The 25,958-nt window shown below is 45.2% G+C and overlaps 1 protein-coding gene across 1 annotated transcript in view; it reads right to left on the bottom strand.

The window, feature by feature from the left end:
* Nucleotides 1–25,958, bottom strand: part of LOC130392622 (F-actin-uncapping protein LRRC16A-like) — a 68,781-nt gene that overhangs the window by 3,925 nt on the left and 38,898 nt on the right. Inside the window, exons 16-36 of the mRNA XM_056603186.1 lie at nucleotides 24,044–24,148; nucleotides 23,594–23,663; nucleotides 21,305–21,386; nucleotides 20,770–20,869; nucleotides 20,318–20,372; nucleotides 16,134–16,306; nucleotides 15,510–15,578; nucleotides 13,032–13,125; nucleotides 12,356–12,454; nucleotides 11,808–11,936; nucleotides 10,467–10,598; nucleotides 9,826–10,001; nucleotides 8,583–8,670; nucleotides 8,079–8,216; nucleotides 4,915–4,981; nucleotides 3,914–4,134; nucleotides 3,230–3,339; nucleotides 2,488–2,739; nucleotides 1,286–1,508; nucleotides 652–688; nucleotides 3–272 (exon numbers count right to left, since the gene is read on the bottom strand). Of these exons, the coding sequence (XP_056459161.1) occupies nucleotides 3–272; nucleotides 652–688; nucleotides 1,286–1,508; nucleotides 2,488–2,739; nucleotides 3,230–3,339; nucleotides 3,914–4,134; nucleotides 4,915–4,981; nucleotides 8,079–8,216; nucleotides 8,583–8,670; nucleotides 9,826–10,001; nucleotides 10,467–10,598; nucleotides 11,808–11,936; nucleotides 12,356–12,454; nucleotides 13,032–13,125; nucleotides 15,510–15,578; nucleotides 16,134–16,306; nucleotides 20,318–20,372; nucleotides 20,770–20,869; nucleotides 21,305–21,386; nucleotides 23,594–23,663; nucleotides 24,044–24,148 (2,690 nt within the window). The remainder of the gene's footprint in view (nucleotides 1–2; nucleotides 273–651; nucleotides 689–1,285; nucleotides 1,509–2,487; nucleotides 2,740–3,229; nucleotides 3,340–3,913; nucleotides 4,135–4,914; nucleotides 4,982–8,078; nucleotides 8,217–8,582; nucleotides 8,671–9,825; nucleotides 10,002–10,466; nucleotides 10,599–11,807; nucleotides 11,937–12,355; nucleotides 12,455–13,031; nucleotides 13,126–15,509; nucleotides 15,579–16,133; nucleotides 16,307–20,317; nucleotides 20,373–20,769; nucleotides 20,870–21,304; nucleotides 21,387–23,593; nucleotides 23,664–24,043; nucleotides 24,149–25,958) is intronic.

Here is a 25,958-nt window from a genome sequence, read left to right as displayed (position 1 = left end):
ACCGATGCTCCTGCTGCTGGGGGTCCGTGGCTTCAGTGCGATGCTGGGCCGGGCCCCCAGGACGGGCTTGGTCCCCTGAGGCACGGGGGGCTTGGGGCTCCCGCCGGGGGTCGGCGAGGAGGTGGCCCGGAGGCGGGGGGGGCCTGCCGCCTCCGCCTTGGTCTCGCCCCGGGGGGCGGGGCCGGTCTTCTCCGGGGGCCCGGAGGGGGCGGGCTCCGGTTTGGAGGCGGGGGCCGGTCGGCTGTCGGGGGCCTGGGGGGCCGGGGGCTTGGCTGGGGGGGGGGGACACAGGGTGTTCAGATCACTTCTCACCCCAGAGGAACATAAACTAATGTACTTGAGCATCAGTGACCTTATGAGTGCCCAATACATTGCACTTAGAAAATGGAGGCAAAGTTAAAAAAACATTTTACAATCTATTTTATTCTTTTTTTTTTTTCTTTGCATATGTTTTTCTTTTACTTATCCATTATTTTATTTTATGACAATGTTTTTACGTGAAGCACTTTGAGTCTGTCTCGTGTATGAAATGTGCTACATGAATAAAGCTGTCTTGCCTTGAATAAAAACATGTCATGATATTTACTACCGTTACAATTGTATTATTTGTGAGCGTAAAGGCATATACTGGGTGAAGAATGGTTGAAATACCTGTTGAGTTGCTGTCGGGTCTGTCTGGGCTGGACGACTGGGTGAGAAGGGACAAACAATTCAAAGGTACATGAATTAAGACGATTTCAAAAAAAGAGCGGTAACAAGAGTATGCCAGTGAACAACCAGACGCACAAGTTTAGTTTGTTTTGGACCCTTTGCAAAAGTTTGCTGAAATCTATTCACAAAAAAAGAATAACCTGGCTTTTCACAATGCTACACTGAGAATTGTCCTTCATTGTGGATTGGACACCTCCATCACTGATGCAAACATAAAGAGGATTATTGCCATGCACGTTTGCACACACAAGGACTTTCTTACATTACATTTAGGGCATTTAGCAGACGTCTTCCGATATGTTTCGGTTCCATATTCCGTTTTTTTTAATGTTTGTAAGAAACATATTCTTCTGATACATCATCAAGTTAAGGAAGGGATATGATTATTATTATTATTTTTTTACAAACAATTAAAAAAACTTCAAGAATAGAAGAACACCCAACGAAAAAACTGAAACTAAATGAATCATATCCAATATAAATGGGAGGTACAGGGTGGTGGGCGGGACCGGGTGCTGGTGGGCGGGACCGGGCCTCCCCACCTCCCCCTCCCCCTCAGCCACCCAGGCCTCACCTTGTGGGCTCTCCTCTCCTGCTTGGCCTTCATCTCGGCCAGCAGGCCACAGCCCATCACCTGCACCCCGGGGTAGCGCCGCCCCCCCAGCGGGCTGGCCCGGCCGTCGGACCCCCCCTCCCAGGGCTCGTCCATGGAGTCGGGGGTGCGCAGCTCCTCCGAGCGGTCCGAGCTGCTGCTGTAGTCCGTGTGCTGGGAGCGGGTGTTGGCGTCCCGGGACTCCCTGAAGGGTGGGGGGGGGAGGCGGGCGGTGTTGGGTAAAGACAGACCGATATGGGTTTCTTTAGGGCCGATGCCGATTCAGATTTTTTTTGTTGTTGATATTTGCTCCCTCAATTTACATCATAAAAGTTACACAATGATGATAACAAATGTTACATGTCTAAATTTAAAATAGGAAGTCTGTAAATCATGCCAAAAAAATATAGAGATATATCGGTCGATCACTAGTGTTGGGAGCGGGTCGGATCGTGACCCCAGTCTGGGTCTGTTGCCGATGACGTCATTGCAATCGTTTTCCTAAACTACGGTTGTCACCACAATCATTTAGTTTAGTAGGTGCCTGATGAAATGTGCACAAACCAGTTGTTGATACAGCACTATCAAGGTCACGTTTGATAACCCTCATCCTAGATTGAATATTAATAAAATCACAGTTAGGCTTAACCGTGTTAAAATAGACAGATTTGGCCAATGATTTTGCCACTGAGCAAAAGGCGTAAACAACTTTAACCATCACTTTAAACAGGCATGAGAAGAGAACCAATAGGACAGACAGGAGAACCAAAAGGACAGGCATGAGAAAAGAACCAATAGGAGAGGGAGGAGAAGAGAACCAATAGAACAGGCATGAGAAGAGAACCAATAGAACGGGCATGAGAAGAGAACCAATGGGAGAGGGAGGAGAAGAGAACCAATAGGACAGGCATGAGAAGAGAATCAATAGGAGAGGCCGGAGTAGCGAACCAGAAGGACAGACAGAGGAGAGCACCAATAGGACAGCCATCAGTAGAGAACCAATAGGACAGGGAGGGGAAGAGAACCAATAGGAGAGGCAGGAGTAGAGAACCAATAGGACAGGGAGGAGAAGGGAACCAATAGGAGAGGCAGGAGTAGCGAACCAATAGGACAGACAGAGGAGAGCACCAATAGGACAGCCATGAGTAGAGAACCAATAGGACGTCCTCGTGGTCCGTCCCTACCTGGACTTGTGCTCCAGTGGGGGGCTCTTAAGGCCCATCTTCGGGGAGGCGGGTTCCTCAGGGATGGGGGGGGTGGCGGCGGGAGACCCAGAAGCCGAGGCCTGGGGAGACGCTTGGCTCTTCTCAGACTTCTCCGCTTTGTCCGACTTGTCGGATTTATCCGATTTGGACGTGCGTGATTTGATGAGGTTGAGGAAGCCCTTACTCTTCTTCTTCTCTCCGTCCTGGGAGTCGGAGCTCTTGAAAGCACGCCTGAGAGACGGAAGGAAGGGATTCGACCCATTAAGTAAGACAAGTTTATTTATAGAGCCCATTTCAGAGACAAGTGAAACTCAATGTGCTGAACGAAAGCTATGATAATAATAAAAACACACAATAAAATATAGAATCAAAAAAGGCAAGTGTAAGAATGAATAATCATAGAGTAATCATAGTGTAAAAATACGAACAAATAAATATATAAAGTAAGAAATCAGAGGGTATACATTTATAAATTAGGTAAAAGGGCATAAAACAGAGTGCAAGTCGGCAGTTATCAAAAAGCAACTTAAAACTGTTTAGTCTTGAGTCTAGTTTTAAAACTGGGAACAGTTGGGGCACTTTTTATGTGTTCAGGAATTTAATTCCATAGGCGCACATCATAAAAGCTAAAGTAAAGGATGGTGCACACAGAAAAGAGGTCAGGGGACAAATCTAAAATGGAAAACCAAAATAAAATCAATCGAAAAGCAACAACTCTTACTTGGAGTCCATCTTGGCCACCTTCTTGGAGAAGAACTCGTCCACGCCCTCGTCCACGCGTCCCATGAGGCCGTTCTGCTCGCCGTCCTGAGCCGGGGCCTGGCCCGTTTGCTGTCGGACACGAGGAGAAGAACAGCGTCAACCCCAATGAGTCAACATAACCCCAGTTTTGACGCATGGGTCGTTCCTAAAGTGGTCATCCCGTTCCCTTCAACCATCAAACCATGTTTCGGATACATTAATCTATGCATCGCCTGAGCGATCCTCATGGATCGCCAGCAGTGCGCAGCGTAAAACATACCACGATCGACAGGAAAAAACGTTAAAGGTCCCATATTATACCACCAATTGTGAGAGTGATTAGCCGTTACAAACCGTTTTAAAAATCGGTCTCTTCTGACATCACAAGTGGGCGCGTCCACCTAGATGTGTGCTGGATGGATCAGTCTACCAGCAGTTGACTGCAGCAAACGTTGCTCATCTATCCGTCAGCCATCTAGGTGGACATGCCCACTTGTCAGAAGAGGCATATTTTCCAAACGGCTTGTAACGGCTATTCACACTCACACCGTTAACGTTCACGGAAACTCGCGACCCGATTGGCTGAGGCTAATCCAATCGGCGGCAGGGTAAAGTTGAAAGACGACGCCCCTCAGTAGCCCCTGGTTCCCGTCGGTCCACCTACGGGTATCTTAGTGGAGGGCAGCTTCTTGTTGCGGCGCGGCCGCAGCTTGGTGAAGTGCTGCAGCTTCTTTGCCTCCTGCGACGGCAGCTCGCCCATGGCGCCCGACGGACGCTTGTCGTGTTTGTGCGAGGCGGCGGCGGGCGGGGCCTGGGCCGAGGCGGGCGCGTCCTCCATGTGCACGGGGACGTCCTCCAGGGCCTTGTCCAGGTCGAACTCCATCTCTGTGAGGGGAGACACACTGGGAGGTCAGGGGGTGACCGGATGGGGCTAGGGGTCGCAGGGAGATGGGACGGGACAACTGTTTGCGGAGAGTCATGAGTTATATTTGTAACATGCATTGAAGTGTATACAGTGAAATGAAGAAGTAGCAGTGCCAGAGGTGCAGCAAAAGATACAACATGATTTAATGTAATAGCACAGCAGTAATGCATATATAACACTGGTATGCTAATGAAGTACGTAAACAGTTATGAATGAAGAGGTGATTGTATGCAATGTCTGTCAGGTACCGATAGTGTTTTTTGAGATTGTCAGTGTGTGTGATTAACTTGAGCGTGCCGCCTTCACGCTGTAAAGGGGGCACTGGTAGGGTAGGACGCTATGAAGGGGGCGCTGGTGGTGTAGGACGCTATGAAGGGGGCACTGGTAGGGTAGGACGCTATGAAGGGGGCGCTGGTGGTGTAGGACGCTATGAAGGGGGCACTGGTAGGGTAGGACGCTATGAAGGGGGCGCTGGTGGTGTAGGACGCTATGAAGGGGGCGCTGGTGGTGTAGGACGCTATGAAGGGGGCACTGGTGGTTTAGGACGCTATGAAGGGGGCACGGGTGGGGTAGGACTCTATGATGGGGCGCTGGTGGTGTAGGACGCTATGAAGGGGCACTGGTGGGGTAGAACGCTGTGAAGGGGGCACTGGTGGTGTAGGACGCTATGAAGGGGGCACTGGTGGTGTGAAGGGGGCACTGGTGGGTTGGAACGCTGAGGAGTGGAGGGGAGCCCTCACCGAAGGCACGGGACACCGGCCGCAGCATTCGGCTGTGGATGCTTTTCCTCTTGGATTTAGGGGTCATCTAGAAACACAAGGGGTCGGGGAGAGGGGGTTAGACTGGATATCGATAACTCGGTCACGTCATAGAACTGTAAATTCATTCCCTGCATATTATACGCATCTAATGTATCTGATTTATGTACATCATGCCCATTTCCATAATGGACAACTGGCCATTAATTAATGAGGATAACGCTTCCATTTAAAATGGCATGAACTTAAGTCACAGAAAATGAATGACTCTATACCTTGGCTTGTAACAGTTGCATCAGATTCTGAATGATAAAATAAGGATATTAATATTATAGTCACTACTCTGTCGACGAGGATACTGTTAAATACTTATTAAAGGGCTGGGTTAAAGCTGTATCAGACAGCATGTAACACTTATTATCAGAAAACCAGCACTTCATGAACTGAACTTGACTTATATTGTGCAGCATCTCATTGGACAAGCGCGAGGACGTCATTCTGACATCACAAAACACAAATAAAAACACAAATACACGATCAAATGAGCACAACACAAATGGTCTCAAATTTGTGCTTCGTCAAGCAAATTTGCACCAATGATGCACACTGTGTGAGGAACACCGTGCATCATCACCACCACACAGCGGTGCACATCCATGAACAAGTAATGTGCTTTTAAAAACACGACTGGCATACTCCTTCCCTCCAAAACGGACAACACGTCCTAGCCAAGGCAAATGGATGAGCGGGCACACAAGCGTGAGTCGGTGAAGCAGCAGCGAGGACATAAACAGTGACATGAGGGTCTATATGCGATCAGGTCCTCAGGATTAAAGCAGTGTACCACGTGAGGCCAAACCAAACGCAATACCACACGGCAACAAAGGCAACGCTTGTACTGGAACGGACAAGTGAACCAATCAGAGGGCAGCAGTTGAGGAGGTGACATGGGGACGGATGGAGCAGAGAAAGAGAGAGTGAGGAAGCAAGAGAGAGATGAGGGCCGAGTGAAACAGGGATGGCAATACGGACTACAGAGAAAGAGTGGTAGGAAACCAGCAGAACCATATTGCAAGAGTGAACAGGAACACCATTCCTACTATTTTGTCATGTTGTTCCTATTCTGCGGGTTAACCTGATGTACTATTAACAAATACACTAACATGATGGATGGAGAAAGTGAGAGAAAGGGAGAGAGCCAGAGAGAGCAAGAGAGGGAAAGAAAGCGTGCCCAGAGATACTTACGCTGGTGCAGCACAGAGTCTTCATGACAGCCAGGAGAAGGTTGACAGAGAGGACAGGAAGAACAGAATGAAAAAAAGAGAGAAAGAACGAACACACCGTAAGAACCGAGGAACAGATCAAGGAGAGAAAGAGGAAGAGCGGGCAGAGAGACAGCCATAGCAGCATTTGAAAAGAAAAGGTCACAAAATCAAGAGGCCAGAGAATGGACTGGGTGAGATGGGTTAAGGTGAACCATTGACATGTACTGCCACTCCTTATCATTTTAAAAACTTAAACTTTTCTTCTACCAACTACTTGAGAATATATTAAAAAAAGATAGCTTGTGCCCTTTTCCCCCCCACGGGAAATTAAATCCAAATTGTATAATTTGTCCATGTCACTAGTCTCAGAATAAATAAGACAGACGGACACACCCACATACTTACAAAGTCACCAGGATCCAACTGCTAGCTCATTAGTCATTCATATGCACAAACAAAACTAACAGATGGGGTCACACATCTTGGTGTGTGTACGTGCGTGTGCATGTCAACACAACAGATGTTCTGCTGTGCATACGGTCCCCAGAGTATATGCTCTAGTTTTTGTACCTAGGCTTTAGGTTTCTAACTCTAAATTTTGCCTTATGAATCAAACTTTCTTATATCTATACATTGAATATTCCAAAAAATATATATATAAAAAAAAAAAAGGTCCTCGATGTATACAGCTATTGATACTGTCCACGAGGTCTAAATTAAAAGCTTTGTTCTTTGCGATGAGCCATTACATAGTTTGTCCAGCAGAGGGAGCTGGTGTGGCAGTGTAGACCTTGAACAATATTATATTCAATACTTAAGGTGCTGTAGGTAAGTTAAGGTAAGAGTTTTGAAGAGAGAGCAGAAGAGAGCTGGCCTGATATCTCTGGAACAATCCACAAATAAACCTTTCATTTTCTATTTCCAACGGACGTCATCGACATTTGCAGCTGCACAACCAATCAGAGCAATGAAATGTGTTACACATCAGTGGCAGCAATCTTTGTTGTTCAAATGCCTCAGATTTGAACAAGAAGAGGGGCCAGACAAACATTTCAGAGAAAATAAACATAAGCTTGCAGATTGGTCTGGCTCCCGGGCTAAAAGAGGACACACTTTTGAAAATAAACAATCCCAAAAACAACCTCTCCCTCCCAAAATGTGGCCACCGTTGAGAGGTGTTGTATTCATGCAACGTGGTGGAGCTATGAAAGCGCCATGTGAATGAATTTGATTGACAGGCAAGAAGGATTCCACCAACCAGTCACGGAAGAGATGCCCTGATTGGTCAGGAATGAGCTGAGAGTGGTCTAGAATTGAAATGGCTTCATACAGAGGGAGGTGCAGTCAACCAGAACAGATCACAGAGCACTTCACTCGCTAGCAGCAAACAGCCTATGGCATTTCATTGACGCATATTATTGAATTTTGCGCGCACACAGACACAAACATGCGCTCTAATTTTAAAATAAGTTTTGTCCCCTCAGCCATCATAGCACTGAACAAAAATATGTAGATTTTTCATCACTGTATATTGTCCATGTCATGTTTATTCCTACATGTCTACATGTTTTTCCGTGGTGAGAGGGTTTGTTATCTATCAGGTGGGGGGTCATGGATTGATGTCATGATTGCTGCTGTCTATATGTTTCGATATGTTTTTCTGTGGTATATGTGGGAAGAGGGTTTATCTGTTATCTGTTTATGTTGGAAGAGAGTTGATTTGTTATCTGTTTGCTACACAGTGTTGCTACACTACGTTGTGCCTTCTTAAATGTATGCTTCCCTGAAACCAACTTGACTGTGTGAAAACAATGATCCCCTTTGGGACACTAAAGGACCTAACTGACACACACACAGTAAGCCCCGCCCCACACTGCCTACCATGCACTCGAGGTCGTCCAGTCGCTCGCCCTCCAGGATCTCCATGGACGCCCTCTTAGGGACCCGCTCCTCTGGGACGTCCAGGTCCAGGGAGCCCTGCTGCAGCAGGGGCCGGCCCCGACGCACCAGGTGGTCTGCCTGGGGGGGGGGGGGGGGGGGAGGGAAGAAGAGAGAGAGAGACAGATAGAGAGTGGGGGGGTAGAGAGAGTAAGCGGGAGACAGAGAGGGAGGGAGTAAGAGACAGAGAGAGCGAGGGGGGGAGAGAGAATAATATTAATTGGTGTTAAATATTTTTATTTTTGGTATGTTGCAAACGGAGAGACATGATTAATTGAGAGAGCAAGAAGGAGTGTGGGAGGGGGGCTGAACACATAGGGGGGAGAGAATGTGGGGAACATAAACAGCGCAATCACACTGGTCAGCTGTACAGACACATGATGTCGGAGAGAGAGAGAGCGAGAGAGAGCTTGGTTAGAGTATATCTTCAAAAAAAAAAAAACATACCAGAGTGTGTTGTGAGCTGGACAGAGCTTCCAGGATCTCGTCCACGATGCGGTCGGACAGGAAGGACGCCAAGCTCAGCTTCACCTCACTGAACACAAGTTTCAGACAAGGAGAAGGGGAAGATTGAATCAAACGTTCAATTGAATCGAACCGTATTGTGGGAGCGTGTGTGTGTGTGTGTGTGGATGAAGACTGGTTGAAGCAGTGTCACCTGGCCCCAATCACACTGATTGGACTCTGGGGCTGGGTGAGGCTGCACACCTGTTGCACATTGAGTAATCAATGCGCAACAGGTTCAATCAGCCATCACCACACACACTCAGGAAGAATGGCATGGCAACATACAGTAGACCTAGCCTGGCTCCGCCCGCCTAAGTACTTCCGCTCAATTTGAATTTCCCTTCAGTACTATGTCTGGACCTGCTGTTGTAATTTGGTTTTCTGGTGCCGCCACAGCGGCCCCCAATCAGCGAACAGAGGGCGTGTCTGAGAACAATGACGATAAAGTCGTACGCCAGTTTGAGGTGTTGTAGTAGGTCGGCAGTTGATTTACAATGTGCAATTTTTCCCTGATAAATTAAATTCGACGAACAAAACCTGCAGCTGTCGTTGACGGATATTTTCGTGCAGACGCGCAAGGTGTTTGGTTTGTGTACAACCTGCGCGTGATTCCCGGCGCATGACATACGTCACATCCAAACGTTAGCGATTGGTTATGGCAGATCCAGAGTGGCACTGGGCAGATCCAATCATTTTAAACTTCAACAGACACCCGCCTTCAAGTGAGTTAACGTTTGTTAATTGATTAGGTCCAGACTCTCTGTACAAATGAAATGAATTGAAGTGAAGTACGAGAGCCTGGTAGAACCAGGCTACAGTAGACCACCATGATGACCAACATTATGTGCAACTTTATATTAAACGGCTTTCCAACACCCCCGTCCTCTGTCCTTTATTTATTGATGGTTTGTTTGATAGGGACAGACAGTGCTCATAGACAAACTGAGAACAGCAATCCAATGCAAGTAGCATAGTTCTTATAGCGGATCCTATTTTGCAAAACCCATACCCTCTGTCCCATGTCTGGAGGAGCCCAGTGTAGGACCTAGGTGGAGGATGGGGTACACACACACACACACACACACACACACACACACACACACACACACACACACACACACACACACACACACACACACACACACACACACACACACACACACACACACACACACACACACACCTGATCTTGTTGATGATGTCCACGCCCGACTGCTCCAACAGCGTCTTGGTGACGAAGCTGGTGGGCACCACCATCTTGGAGGTGCAGGCCTTCAGCAGGTCCTGGCGGAGGCTGCTCCTCTTCATCACGTGGGGACACAGAGACTCGGCCGCGTCCACCATGGAGCCCAGCAGAGCCTGGCAGGAGGGAGGGGAGAGGCACACCCACGTCAACCCAGACCGTCCTCAATGGGAGAGACGTCAACGCTATAATAATACCAGAGAGAGAGTGAGTGGGAGAGAGAGAGAGAGAGAGAGAGAGAGAGAGAGAGAGAGAGAGAGAGAGAGAGAGAGAGAGAGAGAGAGAGAGAGAGAGAGAGAGAGAGAGAGAGAGAGAGAGAGAGAGAGAGAGAGAGAATGAGTGGGAGAGAGAGAGTGAGTGGGAGAGAGAGAGTGAGTGGGAGAGAGAGAGTGAGAGGGAGAGAGAGAGTGAGTGAGTGGGAGAGTGAGTGTTAGAGTGGGCGAGAGAGGGTGGGTTGGTTGGTGAGTGAGTGAGTGACTGGGAGAGTGAGTGAGTGAGTGGGAGAGTGAATGAGTGAGTGAATGAGGGAGTGAGAGAGAGAGAGCGAGACTTTTTAAAGTGCAGTAGCAGCAGCAGCGTACCTGCAGCTGATCGTCCATGACGGACGCCACCTCCCCGGCCATGGACTCCAGCTTCTCCTGGATAGGCCCCACGGTGGCACTGTTGAGCTCTTCCCGGGACACGGCTCCGAGGTGGTAGAGGTTGGGAAGGAGCTGGGAGGAGGAGGAGGAGGAGGAGGAGGAGGAGGAGGAGGAGGAGAGACCAGGTTAGGGTTAGACAGCAGTTCAGCCAGATGGGCTATCTTGGGAACAGCAAGCTTGGTGGGCTTTGTGGGGTCTCAGAGCTGCCTGCCTACACCCTGAGGAGGGTGAAGGAAGGAGAATGAGACTGGCCGCGCAGGCGTAGCTGTGAGTCATGATATAAGTGACAAGTATTGAATGTGACATATTATACCACCAGGTGTGAGTGTCGTTGGCCAGTACAAGCCGTTTTGAAAATCTGCGTCTTCTGACATTGGGTGTCCACCTAGATGTTTGCTGGATAGATCAGTCTACCAGCCTACCCAGTGTACTGTAGCAACACGTTGCTCGTCCATCCGTCATACAATCTATGTGGATACGCCACCAATAATGTCAGAAGAGGCAGATTTTCAAAACGGCTTGAAACTCCTCATCACACTCACAGCTGGTGGTATAATATGTCACCTTTAAGTGTGGTACTGAGAATAAATGTTACAATGAATAAGAAGATATTTCATTTTACATTTTCCTGCCATATTGCCAATAACATGTTCCCTGATTCTGAAATTTCTGTCTCTCGTTAATACTGCAGAGAAATCGCTGAATGCTCTACACGTCCCAAGCTTTCCCCTCAAACATCCGTGCACTAGTGGGCGATGACAGGCGTTCCAGTTCATTATCAGCCTATCAGGAGCATTGAGCGTCTCGTCTAAAGGTTGCACATGGCTCGAAGCGTTGGGGAGGGAATGAACCAGGAAAAGACTGCCTGTCTCTCCCCCTTACCTTAATCCCAGGTGAGGGGATACATGTTTAATCCCATGTTTATATACTATTGTGCCTTGTTTAGTTTTGTAGTATTTATTCTTCTTACCTGCCCAGGGACTCCAGGTGGAAAATGGTAATTTGCTAAAACCTGGTACAATGCATCTCTCCTGGCCCTAAGTTTCTTGAGCCACCAATCAAGGTGATTGCTTGATACTTAGATTGCCATTATGATGGCAGTGCAATATTTCCGAGCATAACCAATAGAAAATGCAGGTTGTTATTATTTATATATTTATTTATATATTATTATTTGCTTGTAGTATTTGCTTTGTTTGATTTTGATTAGTTTTGTGTGTGCATAATTGTATATATCTGTGTGTTAGTACGTTTGGAAAATGTAATAAATATATTCCTCACCGTTTTGGAGTTCCGGGCGTCTCGGATGAAGTTCTCGGCAGACCTGACATCCTCCAGGACGATGTCCGTCTCAGAGTTCCTCAGGGAGTTGAGGTGGTCCTGCACCTTCACGCAGATCCGGTCGATCATCTGTCAAAACATCAGCAGATGAAGGGAGATGAGTGTGTGTGTTCAGTAGGAAAATACACGAAAAACTAACTAAAGAGGGATCAGGGAGAAGGACACATACCACACATGTACTTGTATTTGTTATTATATATTATATTATTATATATTATGCATTTCATTTTCTGAACTTTTTATTTTTGTCCAATCAAATCTTTATTTTCAAAATTAAAATGAACAGGCAAAAGCAGGACATATTTTGTTAAATAATAATATACCGAAAAATACACTATACCTAGTTCATACACAGGGTTAAATAATAAAATAAAAATATCAATAAGGACAGAATTTTCTGTAGTTTTTATGGATAAAAAAATCCACCACGATGAAATGATATTTAACAGACACAATGACAACTCAGGCCCACGGCGGGCTCCTCCTACCTGTTGTGTCGTCGTGGTGACGATGCCCTGCTGCAGCCGATAGGCCTGTTCTTGGAGGTACTTCCTGGTTTCATGATTCCGGTACAGGTAGTTTTCAATCTAAAGGGCAAAGAGGACAACAAGAAGGGATTTTACGCAGTAATAAACCAAAACCACACAGGGAGATTCGTCCGGTTATTCCCTTTAACTCTGAAGCCCTTGAGATTGAAGTTATAATAAAAAAAAGTCTGCTTCAGGAATAAACTCAACTTCTCTTTTCGAATCTCTGGTCAACGTTTGAATGTTTTATCACCCATTCAAAGAATGAAGCAATTAATTTGTGCTACCCATTCTCCGACACGGACGCCTTGAATCTAAACTGCAGGGTTATACCGACAAAATAACGCCCAGCTACTTCTACTTCCTATCCAACACAATTTCTGCTCCACCACCGAAACCCATGTGTATATGTTTTGTTATGTAAAAGCAGGAAGCACACACTCCCAGATGAGGTCTTTTATACGAGGCACATCCTTTTAAAACGTGTTGAGTGGCATCCTCTTTGTGAGGGGCCAGGTAGCTGAAGGGGGATTCTTTATCTCTCTGAAGTAGGCATGCTTAATGGGCTCTGCAGCCTTCGGCCCCAGAAAGTGTTATTTTGGGACCCACTTTTGTGCAACACAATGAAGGCACAAACCTTCAACAGGGCGTCTTCGGTCTTCTCTGGGTTGGCCTTGAGTGCCTGAGAGGCATCAATGATGGGTATGGGCATGAAGCGGATGGTGAAGTTCCTAATGGAGCAGAGAGACCAGTCAAACACAACGGAGAACGGGCACACAAGTACACAGCCCAACTCACACACGGAGCTCATTCTCTGAAATTATCTCTTCTGCTCTTCTCTCCCATTACCCTCCTCTCGCCTCCCTGACAGTAGTCAACAATAAAGCACCACACAGTCGTTCTCTATTTATTCTCTAGGGTCTCTTCACACTACTGGCTAATGATCCCCGAAAACTATCATCATGAGCACTGCACGGGGGAGCTCATTCTTCACTGCGGAGTAAACAGCGAATATCACACGAGACTGATGTTTATAAATCAGATCTGGGCACAGATACTAGAATCAGGCTCTATAATCCGACCCAAATCTTATAAATAAAGTAATAACAGAACAAATGTTGAAAATGAAACACAGCATTTGCCTCTGTATGGTTGCATTACAACGCATGGCCATTAAGTGACACGCACACAGCTTCACGGATCGTTGCTTTAACATGAATGAAGTCCATTTCATAAAGCTTTAATACAGATGGGCAATGACAGGTTTCTTCTACTGAGAAAACAGAGCACTATGTAGCACTTTATGTCATGTTATTATCATTCTTAGTTTATTTGTCAGGGACAATGCAGCGCAGATTATTACCTACATAGTTATCTCAGTCAATGCCATAACAATGTGTTTAGATGTGTTGCATAGAAGGTTTCTAGCCAGTTTGCAACCAGTTGGCTGAAAGAACTACAAGTGTGAGGTAAACAGTCATGCAGCAAATATCAAGATCAACATTTCACAGATTCATGACCACATTACATGAAACGCGCACTGTATGCATGTGTGCATAAACATAAAGACATAAAGAACATCACAAAACAGCACATCACATAACAACACAAACCCCAAACACCCAGCCGCTCGCACCCGCTCCCCTATACCCAACCCAGCCCCTCTCTAGAACTCAATGACACATGCAATCCACCCCGGTCCAGTTTCAGAACAGCCTCCTGCACGCAAAATCATGCTGACCTTTACTGCAAGTTTAGTCTGAGAAGCAAGGACACTGAGTCGGTCTGTCCGTCCGTCAGACACCGACCCAGACGGGCCTAGGCTTCACTCACCAACGCCCGGGGTAGTTCAATGGCAGCGGTATGCGTGTCTAGTGCCCACCCGGTAAACTCTAGGGACATCTCGTCAACAACAGCCGAAGCCCTGACCCTTTGATGAGCTGCTTCCTGCGTCCCGACTCCTCCACCATTACACTGCTACACACCTCACCCACCTGGGACCTCCATGCACTGGCCTTCAATGCCGCGCATACCAACGTAGGGGTATGATCGCCATCATCAGCCTACATTATTTAAAACCGTTGTGTTTCACCGAAGAGTGGACTACTTTCACATCCATATGATCGTGACATTAATATTGAATCACGACCCAACACTATAGGTAGGCATCGTTTATTTTTCCCCCAACAAAATAGAAGAAAGAAAACTGCAGTTGCAGCCCAGGTCCCATAAATAAGGTTTAGTGCCACTACAGTAGCAATGTGCAGGACGTTCACATTGTCTGTACTACATTACTTTGTATGCGTTTTAAACACAGCTTTAAGCACTCAGAGAGAGAGAAGCTGAGAGGAAACGATATGTGGGGAGATAACAGTCTTCCTCATTAACTTCAATCTCTTCAGTATCTATACTCTCCTCCCCTAACCTTTCCCTCTGACTATCTACACTCTCCTCCCCTAACCTTTCTCTCTGACTATCTACACTATCCTCCCCTAACCTTTGTCAATGACTATCTACACTCCCCCTACTGTTCCTCCCAACCCGTCTCTCTGACCTCTCAGTGTTCACATTGTCGGTACTACATTGCTTTCTATGCTTTTTAAACGCAACTTCGAGAGAAAGAGTTCCTCATTCCCTTCAATCTCTTCACTGTCTACACTCCTTGCCCTGACCCTCTTACCATTAAGGTCAGAGGGTTATTTCCGCTTATCCTACAGTTATCAACAATGATTCAACATTAGTAGTTTTCATAAATAATGTATACGCTTTTATATCCTCAATCAGCTGAAATCCATGTATTATTCTGCCACGCTTGTTTGTTTTGCAGTTGGCTTTTTTCCATTGGTTCTTTTTAATCGTTGTTGTTTATGTTTGATACGTAGCAAATTGATTCCAAACTATTAAAGGCTATCCTGTCATAGCACGATAATGAACCCCCTTGGAACATTATGGACCGTTATGTTATGAATGACGCGGTATAAAAGCATAGATTATTAAAGTACACCTTAATCTATAGACATTTCCCAGGACACCGATGACATAATGCATGCATGGAATCAATGGTGTGTACACACACGCACACACACACACACACACCGTCAGTGTGCATACTTACTTCTCTAAGGCGAGTGATACATCTTGTAGGCCCTGGGGACTGATGTTGTTTTTGTCCCAGATCACTATCCTGCCCAACACAAACACATGAACACATTCTAAATCCCCCATGTTTGAAGGAAAAGGCAGGGGTGATTCTATATTGTTGTTTTTATTTTTTTTATACAAAACCATATTCCAAGATCTGCATTGAAAATCAAACACATATTGTAGTGCTTTCTGTCTAGAGACGGGCCAATGTATTGATATCCTTACGTCGGCCGAAACCAATTCACCACCACAAATCAAGTGTGTAAGGAAGCATGGATGAATGCTCATCATCATAAAGAGGATGAATTATTCAGTACACTTCACTAAATGGTCATCACACAGCACAACAAACTATGCTGGTTTGCACTTAATTAAAACGTTTGTGTTCTTAATTAAAACGTTTGTTCTTACAATCTGCTTCAACGTCCCTGAAAACAGATACAGACAGAGACCCACCCACCCACACCCGCACACACACACACACACACCCCGCTCCTAGACACACATACACCAACTCCTATACACACACACACACACACACAACCACTCCTACACTCACACACAAACACACACACACACACACACACTCCCCTACCGGAGTTTGGTGTTGATCTGCAGGGCCTTGGCCAGCATCTTGGCGCCCATGTCCCCCATGGCGTTGCCGCTGATGTCCAGCCGGGTGAGGGAGGAGTTGCTGCCCAGGGCGTTCAGAACGATGGTCAGGTCGCTCTTCAGTCGTGAGTCCGCCAGGGACAGAGAGGTGAGGGGCTGGAGGGGGGAGAGAAGAGGACCAAGAGCCTCAGTGTGTAAATGGTAAATGAGATGCATTTTATACAGCACTTTTCTAACCATTGGCCGTCCTAAACGCTTTGCAATATTGCCTCCCATTCACGCACACGTTCACAGAGTCAGCCATGCAAGGCGACAGACAACTTGTCGGGAGGGTGAGGTGCCTTGCTCAAGGACACTCCGCCAACCCGCTGTACCACCTGAGCTACTGCCGCCCCCTGTGTGTGTGTGTGTGTGTGTGTGTGTGTGTGTGTGTGTGTGTGTGTGTGTGTGTGTGTGTGTGTGTGTGTGTGTGTGTGTGTGTGTGTGTGTGTGTGTGTGTGTGTGTGTGTGTTAGACTAATTCAGATGTAGATTTCTTATACATAGACAGAAGATCGCCTTTTTAGACGGGACAAATTAAAGGCAACTTTTCTGCTTCTTTTGTTGAATGATTATGTGGATTATCCTCTCCCTTTCTTTCGAATTAGTTCACATATGATTATGCACATGAGGTACTGAGAAACAACCAATGATGAATAAATAATAAGCTTCTTTCCAAAAACAGTTTTTTTGTGATGGAAAGCATTTCAAATCAAACTGGCACTACAACATCAAGACACTGAGGGAAGGAACTATTTGTCAACAACATTGACAGTTTTCCATCATCACAACATCATGCAGCATGCTTTTTGTCCCTCTTAGAACCTCATACTAAATGATTGCTGGGGATAAGAGAAGGAATCGTTTAGCAGTAGGATCAAATGGATTTCTTAAGGATGAGAGAGAGAGACCTCGGATTAAATAGGTATCTGTGACAGAGCACTTATTCCTTCTTATGTGGAGGATGGGTGTATAATGCATGAAGCCACCGAGATTTACAATCTGCCTTCTCTCTAAACCGGCCTTTTAACAGCTGGTCCCATCTGCTGAGACTTTAAACAATACACAATAAACAAACCGACAGCAAGGAAACCCAGAGATTTTCCCCAGATAAGTCTATGCGTGTGCATAGACTAAATAAAGTCTAAGTAATGTTGCGTGAAAAATGTAGGTGGTATGCAATTTTATTAATGGGTGTGGGCCTGTACATAATGGGTGTTCATAAATGGAGCATGTTTTTGTCAACGTATAAACATACACTGAGAAGTAATAATTAATGGTTTAAACACTAAAAAGAGCGAGAGCGCGGTCGAGATTATGATCCAGAGAGTGAGCAAGAAAGAGCGAGCGAGAGAGAGATTTCTTCTTTATTTATCCCTTGTGAGGGTTTGTAGTCTGGCTGCATACATGTGGAGGAGTGCTGGTCTGAAGGAGGGAGATTGCGCGTGAAGGGGATGAATTATACACAGTAGATGGGGCTTTCCCATGCATGCAATGAAGTTTATTCCCAAGGGGGATGGAGTTGAGATGAGCACATTTGGGGGGAGGGAATAAACAGGAATAATGAAAGACTGCATAGTTAATATTTTTTTACATCGCAAGAGTTATTATATTTCCCATTTCATCCTGAAGAATCCATCCTTCAGGGGAAGCAACGCACATTAAACAAGACATCGGAACAGCAGTGAATTGATGATAGTGCAGTAACGGTGCAAGGTCCCTAGCTAATGTTGCAACTTGCCCCTAATCTCCCAATAGGACTGCAGTGGCCACTGCAACTAAATATCTAAATATTTCTCAAATCCTCTTACTAGGTAAAAGGATTAGATCCCTCTACTGCTTACAGGGTTGATTTGTGAAAAGATTTTCCTGAAAATATCTATAAAGTTCTCTCACCCCTTCGGGTATAAAAACAAATTCCCAATTCTAATTTTGTCTGTTGATATAATCTTGTCAATTATTTATCAAAAAAGGTATATACATAGGAAGCCAATGCTCTGACAGAAACATGATCTTTAATAGGCCAACAATAGTATGGCTATTTTATGAATAATATATCCTTTGTTTATTTATATTGATGTATCACTTAATGTACGCACTTATTGTCCTTAACTATCTTTGTTGTGAATGGGGAATTGGTTAACCTAGCTATTGTAAGTGCTTGGCCGTTGTTTCTATGAACGTCCTTACTGTATCGACAGTGATATATTGTTGGTTGTCTTTCTTCTGACAAACATAATTAGTCGCATTGGATAAAAGCGTCTGCTGAAAGCCCTAAATGTAAATGCAATGTTAAACTCAATTAGTGACATAGCATCAATACAAATATTCATGCAACATATATTAAAGAGATATATATATTTCATTGTTTTAACAGATATTAAAACAATGAAATATATATTTTGTTTTACCCCCCTATCTATTCCATTGCACTTTAAATAATATTCAGCGTTGCTATTATGAATACACTGAGTGGCCTTGACATGTTATTGCTTTAACCCATATAAAAAATGTGTATCTCTGTTTGCAGATGCAGATAATCTATGTTCCCATCTACCTCAAGGCAGAGGCATCTGCGTTTGTAGGATCTGCTCCCCTCAAAGCCCAACACTGCGCATCCCATGTGTACGAGTCTGCGCTCAGAGCCAGAAGCACAGCTAGACGGGGCTGAATTGAGGCCACGGCCAATAAACACAGTGGGGTATATCTAGACCCTAAGGCACCTGTGTGTGTGTGTGTGTGTGTGTGTGTGTGTGTGTGTGTGTACTGAGGGGGTTTCACCTTTTTTTGCCATAATGTGAATTTCGTAGTAGGTCCTAGTTACAAGGAAATACTAGAAAATCGCCATTATGGCATAAAATTGCCGTAATGCCAAAAAACGAAACGGCAAATACTTCCACACGTCAAAAACGGTGGTGTAAGGCCATCTGGCCCGGAGACTAATTATAACTTTATAGTGGACAAACAGTGGACGGACTCAACCCCCCGACCCAGGTCACCACCACGTCTCTGCGTCGGCCGCAGGTAGAAACGTGTGAAGTTTATTTCTTTAGGATCGGCTGTCACAACATCACAGGACTGTCAGCCGAGAGCAGTTCAATATCACCTACCACCTTTACCGGTGGTCGAGGAAGGGAGCAGTAGCAGGGAGGGCAAGCGTGACGGAGAAAGGTTCTCAGGGATGTGTTGATGTCTACCAATTCGCCTGAAGAAGACCCAACAGGGTTGAATCGCTGCGGACACCTTTTTAATTAATAAACATGAGAGCCTAGGCAATGCTGCAGACATCACATTTCTTTCACTTGATATATACCAAGCCAGGGTTATATTTGAATTATTTGATTATAAATTTCGCTGAGCATTAAAGTCAGATTTTAATTATTTTTTTAAACCTGGACCCTATTTCCCGATCATTTTGGACCAATGCGACAAAAAGATTTGAAAGTGTTTAGCAACAACATTGCAGTACCAATACTCAACAAAAGGCTGCAATTTAATCCTTTGGGGCAATAGCGCTCATTTGGAGCACTCCGTCGGTGTATGTCCTGCCACCTGTTTCTGCCACCGACAGGCTCATTATAATGGAGTCTCGCTCGGGGAGAAGTCCCACCCAGGGTTAGGTTGTTGCAGAAGGGTGGCAACGTGAGCGCTAGCTGGAGCGAGGACGGTTCTTCGTATGGCGTAATATATCATCACAAACGTACTTCAGTTAGAAGAGTGGGAGCCGTGTCTATCTACCGTTCAAACTCTTTCAAAACGGCCTTCAGATCTTAGCCCTCACTCACTAATGAGTTGAGTGATCTCGTGTTATTGTGGAGTTTGATCACATTACGGTTCAACATCTGTGAGGCAAATGTTTGAATAAATAATAAACCTCCGGTTTTAATGAGCTTCGCCAGACTGGAGGTTCTCCATTGATGTAAATGGATGATGGGGTGAAGTCCTTTACAGTTGCCCTGCCATTCCCATGTGCTAAACAACCCACCGGTGCTATATGTAACATGGCAGCCAGCCTACCAGGCTGTGAAGGAACAAGCAGCTAATCAACAGTCATCGAGGCAAAGAGGAAGAAAACCACATTTGGCTTGGTCGACTCAGAACCAGAGTGACTGGAAGAGGCCCCACTCACCGAGTCTTCCTCCTGGATCATTTGGACCAGGTTGTCCAACACTGGAGCCAGATTTCTAACGGAGGCGGAAGGAACGATGTTACAAAGGCAGTACGAGAACGTCATGGTTATTGGACATCGAGTACGAATGTAAACAAATGTTTTATTTATTTATTTTGTCTGTGAATATCCATTCTATATGTGTCTGCAGATATAACATTAGGAAGCTAGGATGTTAGCTACTTGAAAGGTACGATTCTTGGTAAAAAAGGGAAGTTCAGATAGAGTATGTCCCTAGGAATATATGTCAGCAGAGGGCGTGGATTTCTTTTTTATCCGGTAATCTGACTTGTTTAGAAAGTAGAAGCTCATGCAAGCTGACTTGCGGTCAACTCGCATCCGAGCTGACTGCGTATACCAGCAGATAAATGACTAATTTATACCACATTCCGAAATGTAGGTATAGTTCTTACTTGGACTTGATGTTGGTGAAGTTCTTGCCCAGAGACAGGTGTCTGATGGACCGGTTCTTTGCCAGCCACACCAGCAGAGTTGAAAGGTCTGAATCCAGGCCTACACAACAAGGTAAAGCAAGTTTTGCAGAAAAAAATTGCACTGCACTGTACTTTGCACGACAATCAACCATGGCTGGTAACACTGCCACTCGGTCCCTTTACATTTGTTACTTATTTCTGTTACTTATTTTATTTTTTTTATTTTTTTATCTATTTACTTTATATTGTATTGTTGCTGCTGTGTGTAATAATAATTGTAATAATAATTGTACTATTGTCTACTTGAACAATAAGAATGTAATAAAAGTAATTCTGATTCAAGTTCTCCATCATTTAGTAACAGCGTTGCTTTCTCTTTGAATGTTCCCAAGAATTTACTTTTTCATGTCATCACACATTGCAATTCCGTTGCATTTAACCTTAAGGCTGCTATCAGCGACTTTTGCCCGGTATTGCAAAGATTGCTGATTTGAGAGCTCTTGGTTCTTCTCACCGTTATCTGAGATGTCGAGACTGGAGATGTTCGGGATCTCCGCAATGCAACCTTCTAGAATCTGAGACCCTCCGGACCGAAGCTACGACGCAAGAGGAGGAGAAAATATGTCAGATACACTGAAAAAGTATGCATGGAATACTAAAGACCGAGGCGAACACAGCATGAAGTATCTGGAACTGATGCGCTTGCTGGAACAGAGATGATGATGTCAACCCAAAATGGCCGTCAGTGCCATAGCAACGATGTTAGGGATGGTGAGTGAAGCTCTCATGAAGCGGTTAGTTGCAGCAGTGGCACACCCATGCAGTCGTGCATGCATTTTAATGTCCAACTGAGCTGATGAAGAAATGGCTCAATAATAAACATGCTTACAATAACAAAATCAAATGAAAACATAAATAATAAGGGGAAAAAAACATGAGATGTTAATCGGTCAAAAAGAACTTAAGAGTTTGTTATCATAGAATGGGTGAAAAATGAAAAAGTACCATAGGAAAGACGGAGGAGACCATGTCAAGCAAGCAGCCGGTAACTTACACAATGGCCAAGCTTATAGAAGCGTGAGGAGGGAGGGGTTAGGGAAGGTCACATGTTAGAGAGAAGCCAGCCATTAAGCACAACAAAACACATATATGTTCAAGGGCTTAAGATCAGAATTACTCCGAAGGGGAGTTTAGAATCATTCTAATGTGCATACAAATGCACACATGCACAAACACATACCCACGCGCATGCACGTGTACGCTGACACACACACGCACATGGGCACACAAACACACAAATGCATACAGTCCCATTTGCACACACGTCAATAGACAAACGAAAATACATACGTGCATATACAAACATGGAATAGAAAGCAAATTACCGGGTAGGACCGGCGAATATATAAAATCATCACCTTGCAACACAAAGCTCAGCTGGAACGCTTCCATTGAATGGTTCATTAGACCGTACAAATAGCGCTGGGAACTCACATGCTCATATATAATTTCTCCAATGGCTGTGAAGATCTCTAAGAGGGATTCTAGAAAGGAGCTTCCTGTGCAATTTGCATTCATGTGTTGTCTTTGGCAAAGCCATTCAATTCAGAGAGTGTGTGTGTGTGTGTGTGTGTGTGTGTGTGTGTGTGTGTGTGTGTGTGTGTGTGTGTGTGTGTGTGTGTGTGTGTGTGTGTGTGTGTGTGTGTGTGTGTGTGTGTGTGTGAGAGAGAGCTCGGTGACATGTTTCAAAACGGAAACAGAATTTGCCCCTCTTTCACTAAGCTCTTCACTTTGCTATTCATCTCTCTCTCCCTCCCAAGTATATCCTTAGAGAGGCTTTAACAGTGCCACTGGCCTGTCAAACTATTCTGAAGAGGGGCCCAAAAAGCTCATAGCTCATCCCTTTCAACCTATTAAAAGGGCACTTTAAAATTAAGCTGGCATTGGCAACTTTACAAAACCATTATGATTTGATTACCCTCCTAATGCTGCAGCTAAAATAGACTTCCCTCACTAATATATTTCACACACACATTTCTTAATTTTATGTATAAATGACATTAATTAATAAGCACTCCCCCCCCCAAATAAATATACAGCAGTGCAATCAACTCTTCTCCAATGAAATGTAGTTTTGATCAAACGTTATTTTAATTCTCATACAGCTATCAAGACATACTTCACAAACTGAAGGCACCGACTGATGTTTGGCTTGTGGCTATGTAAAAACAGTAAATTGCCAACTCTTGAACGAAGCTCAATACTTAATAAAACCTAGCCCATAGAGATCCCAGGCAGGAGACACCCTGTGGTCCTAGCAAGCTGGAAAACGCTCTGTCATGAACCCTGGCCTCGCCCTTTCTCTGATGTCATTGGGGACTTTCTAGGGCTATTCTTGTTGCCAACGCACATGATGGGTTGGGCTTACATGAACTTGGCTTATCCTCTTGTCTAAATCTTTTAGTGAGTTGAGGACAGCTCTTTTGTTTACTTTTTAAACTAAACTAATCAGAGTCATGGAGAGGTGTTGGGTTTATATGCGACTGTGGCCAGTGATGGGGGTGAAAGCTTTAGAATATGAGGGGTCATTGCGGACAATAACACAGTGCTCTTAAGCAACTGAAACCTCGCTTGTGGAGGTGGTACATTCAGCTCTTATGAAAATCTGAGCACGCAAGAGCACCGATAAATTAGCAGTAAGGACCCCTCATTAAATCAAACCTCAGAATGACCCACTGATATGAATCATTCTTGTGGATGTGTTTATGGATGAAGTGTGGTGTGGCGTGTGTGTGAAAGCTACCTCACAACAGCTCAGGTCTAAGGTGACTTCCTTGATGTTGGGGTTGCTGGCCAGGCCCAGTAGAAGAGCTCTAAATGGAAGGAAAGAATACAGGATTAGGGTGTAACAAATATACAAACGAAACAGGGCTTTTAGACCGAGTACATTAGAACCCTAATGGACAGTCATAATGGAACTTATTATTCATGATTGCTTCCAGATTTTTCTTTTGCTAGAATAAAAAAAATCAATCCACTGTTAATCGCATTAAGAAATAGTTGACCTGAACTTAAATTAGAATAATTGGTTGCAGTTATATTCAGTGTTTTTCTATTAACTTCCTAATTGGATGTTATAGTACAGACAATGTTGGCTCATTCCATCATGGAGCTTCACCACTTGGACGTCAAGAGGACCTGGGTGGAGGGAAGGGTGGTGGTGGTGGTGGAGGTGTTGGGGTACAGTTCTTACTTGAGGGCCTCGGGGGGTAGCTTGGTCCCCGAGAGGTTGACGGAGCTGAGAGAGAAGGCGCTGCTGAAGAAGTGCTTGAACGACGGGGGCACGTCCTTACTTTTCCTACAGACAGACAGACAGACAGACAGACATAGACAGACACAAAGAGACAGATATCAGAGAGAGGCATAGACAGAGAGATCAGAGAGAGACAGAGACAGAGAGATCAGAGAGAGACAGAGAGATCAGAGTGAGATCCGAGAGAGAGAGCATTTTTAGCATTGTATTTGGGTGTTTTATCTATAACACAAAGGGATCTTGTAAAACACCAATCTATTCAGCAATGTAGAGTCAGCATCATACACTGAGTTTTAAATTGAATGTTTAATTGAACATCTTTCAAGTCAAATGTCCAAAGAGATTTAAATAGAGACCTGCGCCTCTCCTATAGACCCATAGCTTAGACTAAAATATATGATGCTTTAGCACAGAGCACCTCATGACATGGAAGAAAGTACCAGCCTCGTGCCCAGCGTGAATAACTTGTACTGCAAGTGCTCAACATGCGGTCCAACAGCAATACCCGACAAAGTGTGGGCGGTCAACCGAAACAAAACAACCCAAAACACAAACACAATCAATACAGACATTTGATTGGCTGATTAACCGATGGCAACACTGGCCTGCTTCTTCGCTGGGATCCCAGCAGACATGATAAAGGACACCACTACTGCTGCTCATCCCTCACCCCCCCTCCCCCCTTCCACTGGACAGCCTTACTCCCGGGGGACGGACTGTAAGCAGAGATAAGAGCTGGGGGGTACGCCACTACCGCACCCGGCCCATCTGTCACACACGTGGTCCCACGCACAAAGGCAGGCGCATTTATATGTCTAACGACACAGTAGTCAACACACACACACACAGACACACACACACACACACACACACAATACCCTCCCGTCCCAACGCACAAAGCCTAGCATTAGGCTGTTGTTGCACACCTTCACCAATAGATGGCGCACAGTACAACAGGCCCACTGGATGTATTGATGAGAGGAGAGGGGGTCAGCAGGTCAATATTAATGATCTGTACTAATCTGATTGTGGGTCATCTTTGAATTAGCCATTAACATTGTTTTGATTTTGGAACGGTCCAAATTGCTACATGTGGAAACTATTCTGTAGTTGCCGATATCAGCATTATAAACTGCCGGGTATTTAAAAAATAGGGAAAACGGTGAACTCAGCAAACTACATATCACAATGTCAGGGATCTAACTGTTCAAAGCAGCAAGAAATCAGCGGCATCAAAACCGATAAGGTCATATGACGCTAGTTAGTGGCTGAGGTCAACTTATTTTTTTAATGATGCAATGACCGCTTCAAATATTTGACTCGCTGCCATAGATAGCTTTAAAACAGATCTCTCCCTATGAGCTATGTGGAATCATACATTTGATGTGTACCAGGGAGTTGCACTTTGAGTGCCATTGACTCTGTTTATGGGCAGGGCAGGCATAAACCCATGTGAACACAGACTCCACACAGAAAGGCCTGGGTGGAAAGGCCTCAAACACAACCGTGGTGGCCGCGGTTGGCCTCAAACCGCGAGCTCTCTCACTGTGAGGCACAGGGCGAACCGCCAATTCACACCGCTGACTTACTACGTGCTCGAGGCAAGCTGTGAGCGTGTAATTTGTGAGAAATGTCAGAGCCATCCGTCAGTTATTACTCTTCATTGGCAGAACAACTTAGGCAGGGCTATGAGCAGGAAGAGGGAGGGGACGTTGATTGGTTTTAAAATGTGCTCTCTTCCGCTCTTTTCCGCTTCCTCCTCTTTACAACTCCCTACCTTGCTAGCCACAGAACCTTGAATGCTACGGCTTATATGCACTATCCATCGGTTACTGCCAGGTGCGTCTTTTCACCA

The sequence above is a fragment of the Gadus chalcogrammus genome, chromosome 11, assembly GCF_026213295.1.
Source record: "Gadus chalcogrammus isolate NIFS_2021 chromosome 11, NIFS_Gcha_1.0, whole genome shotgun sequence".
Classification (NCBI taxonomy): domain Eukaryota; kingdom Metazoa; phylum Chordata; class Actinopteri; order Gadiformes; family Gadidae; genus Gadus; species Gadus chalcogrammus.
This window is presented reverse-complemented; position numbering and strand designations above follow the sequence as displayed.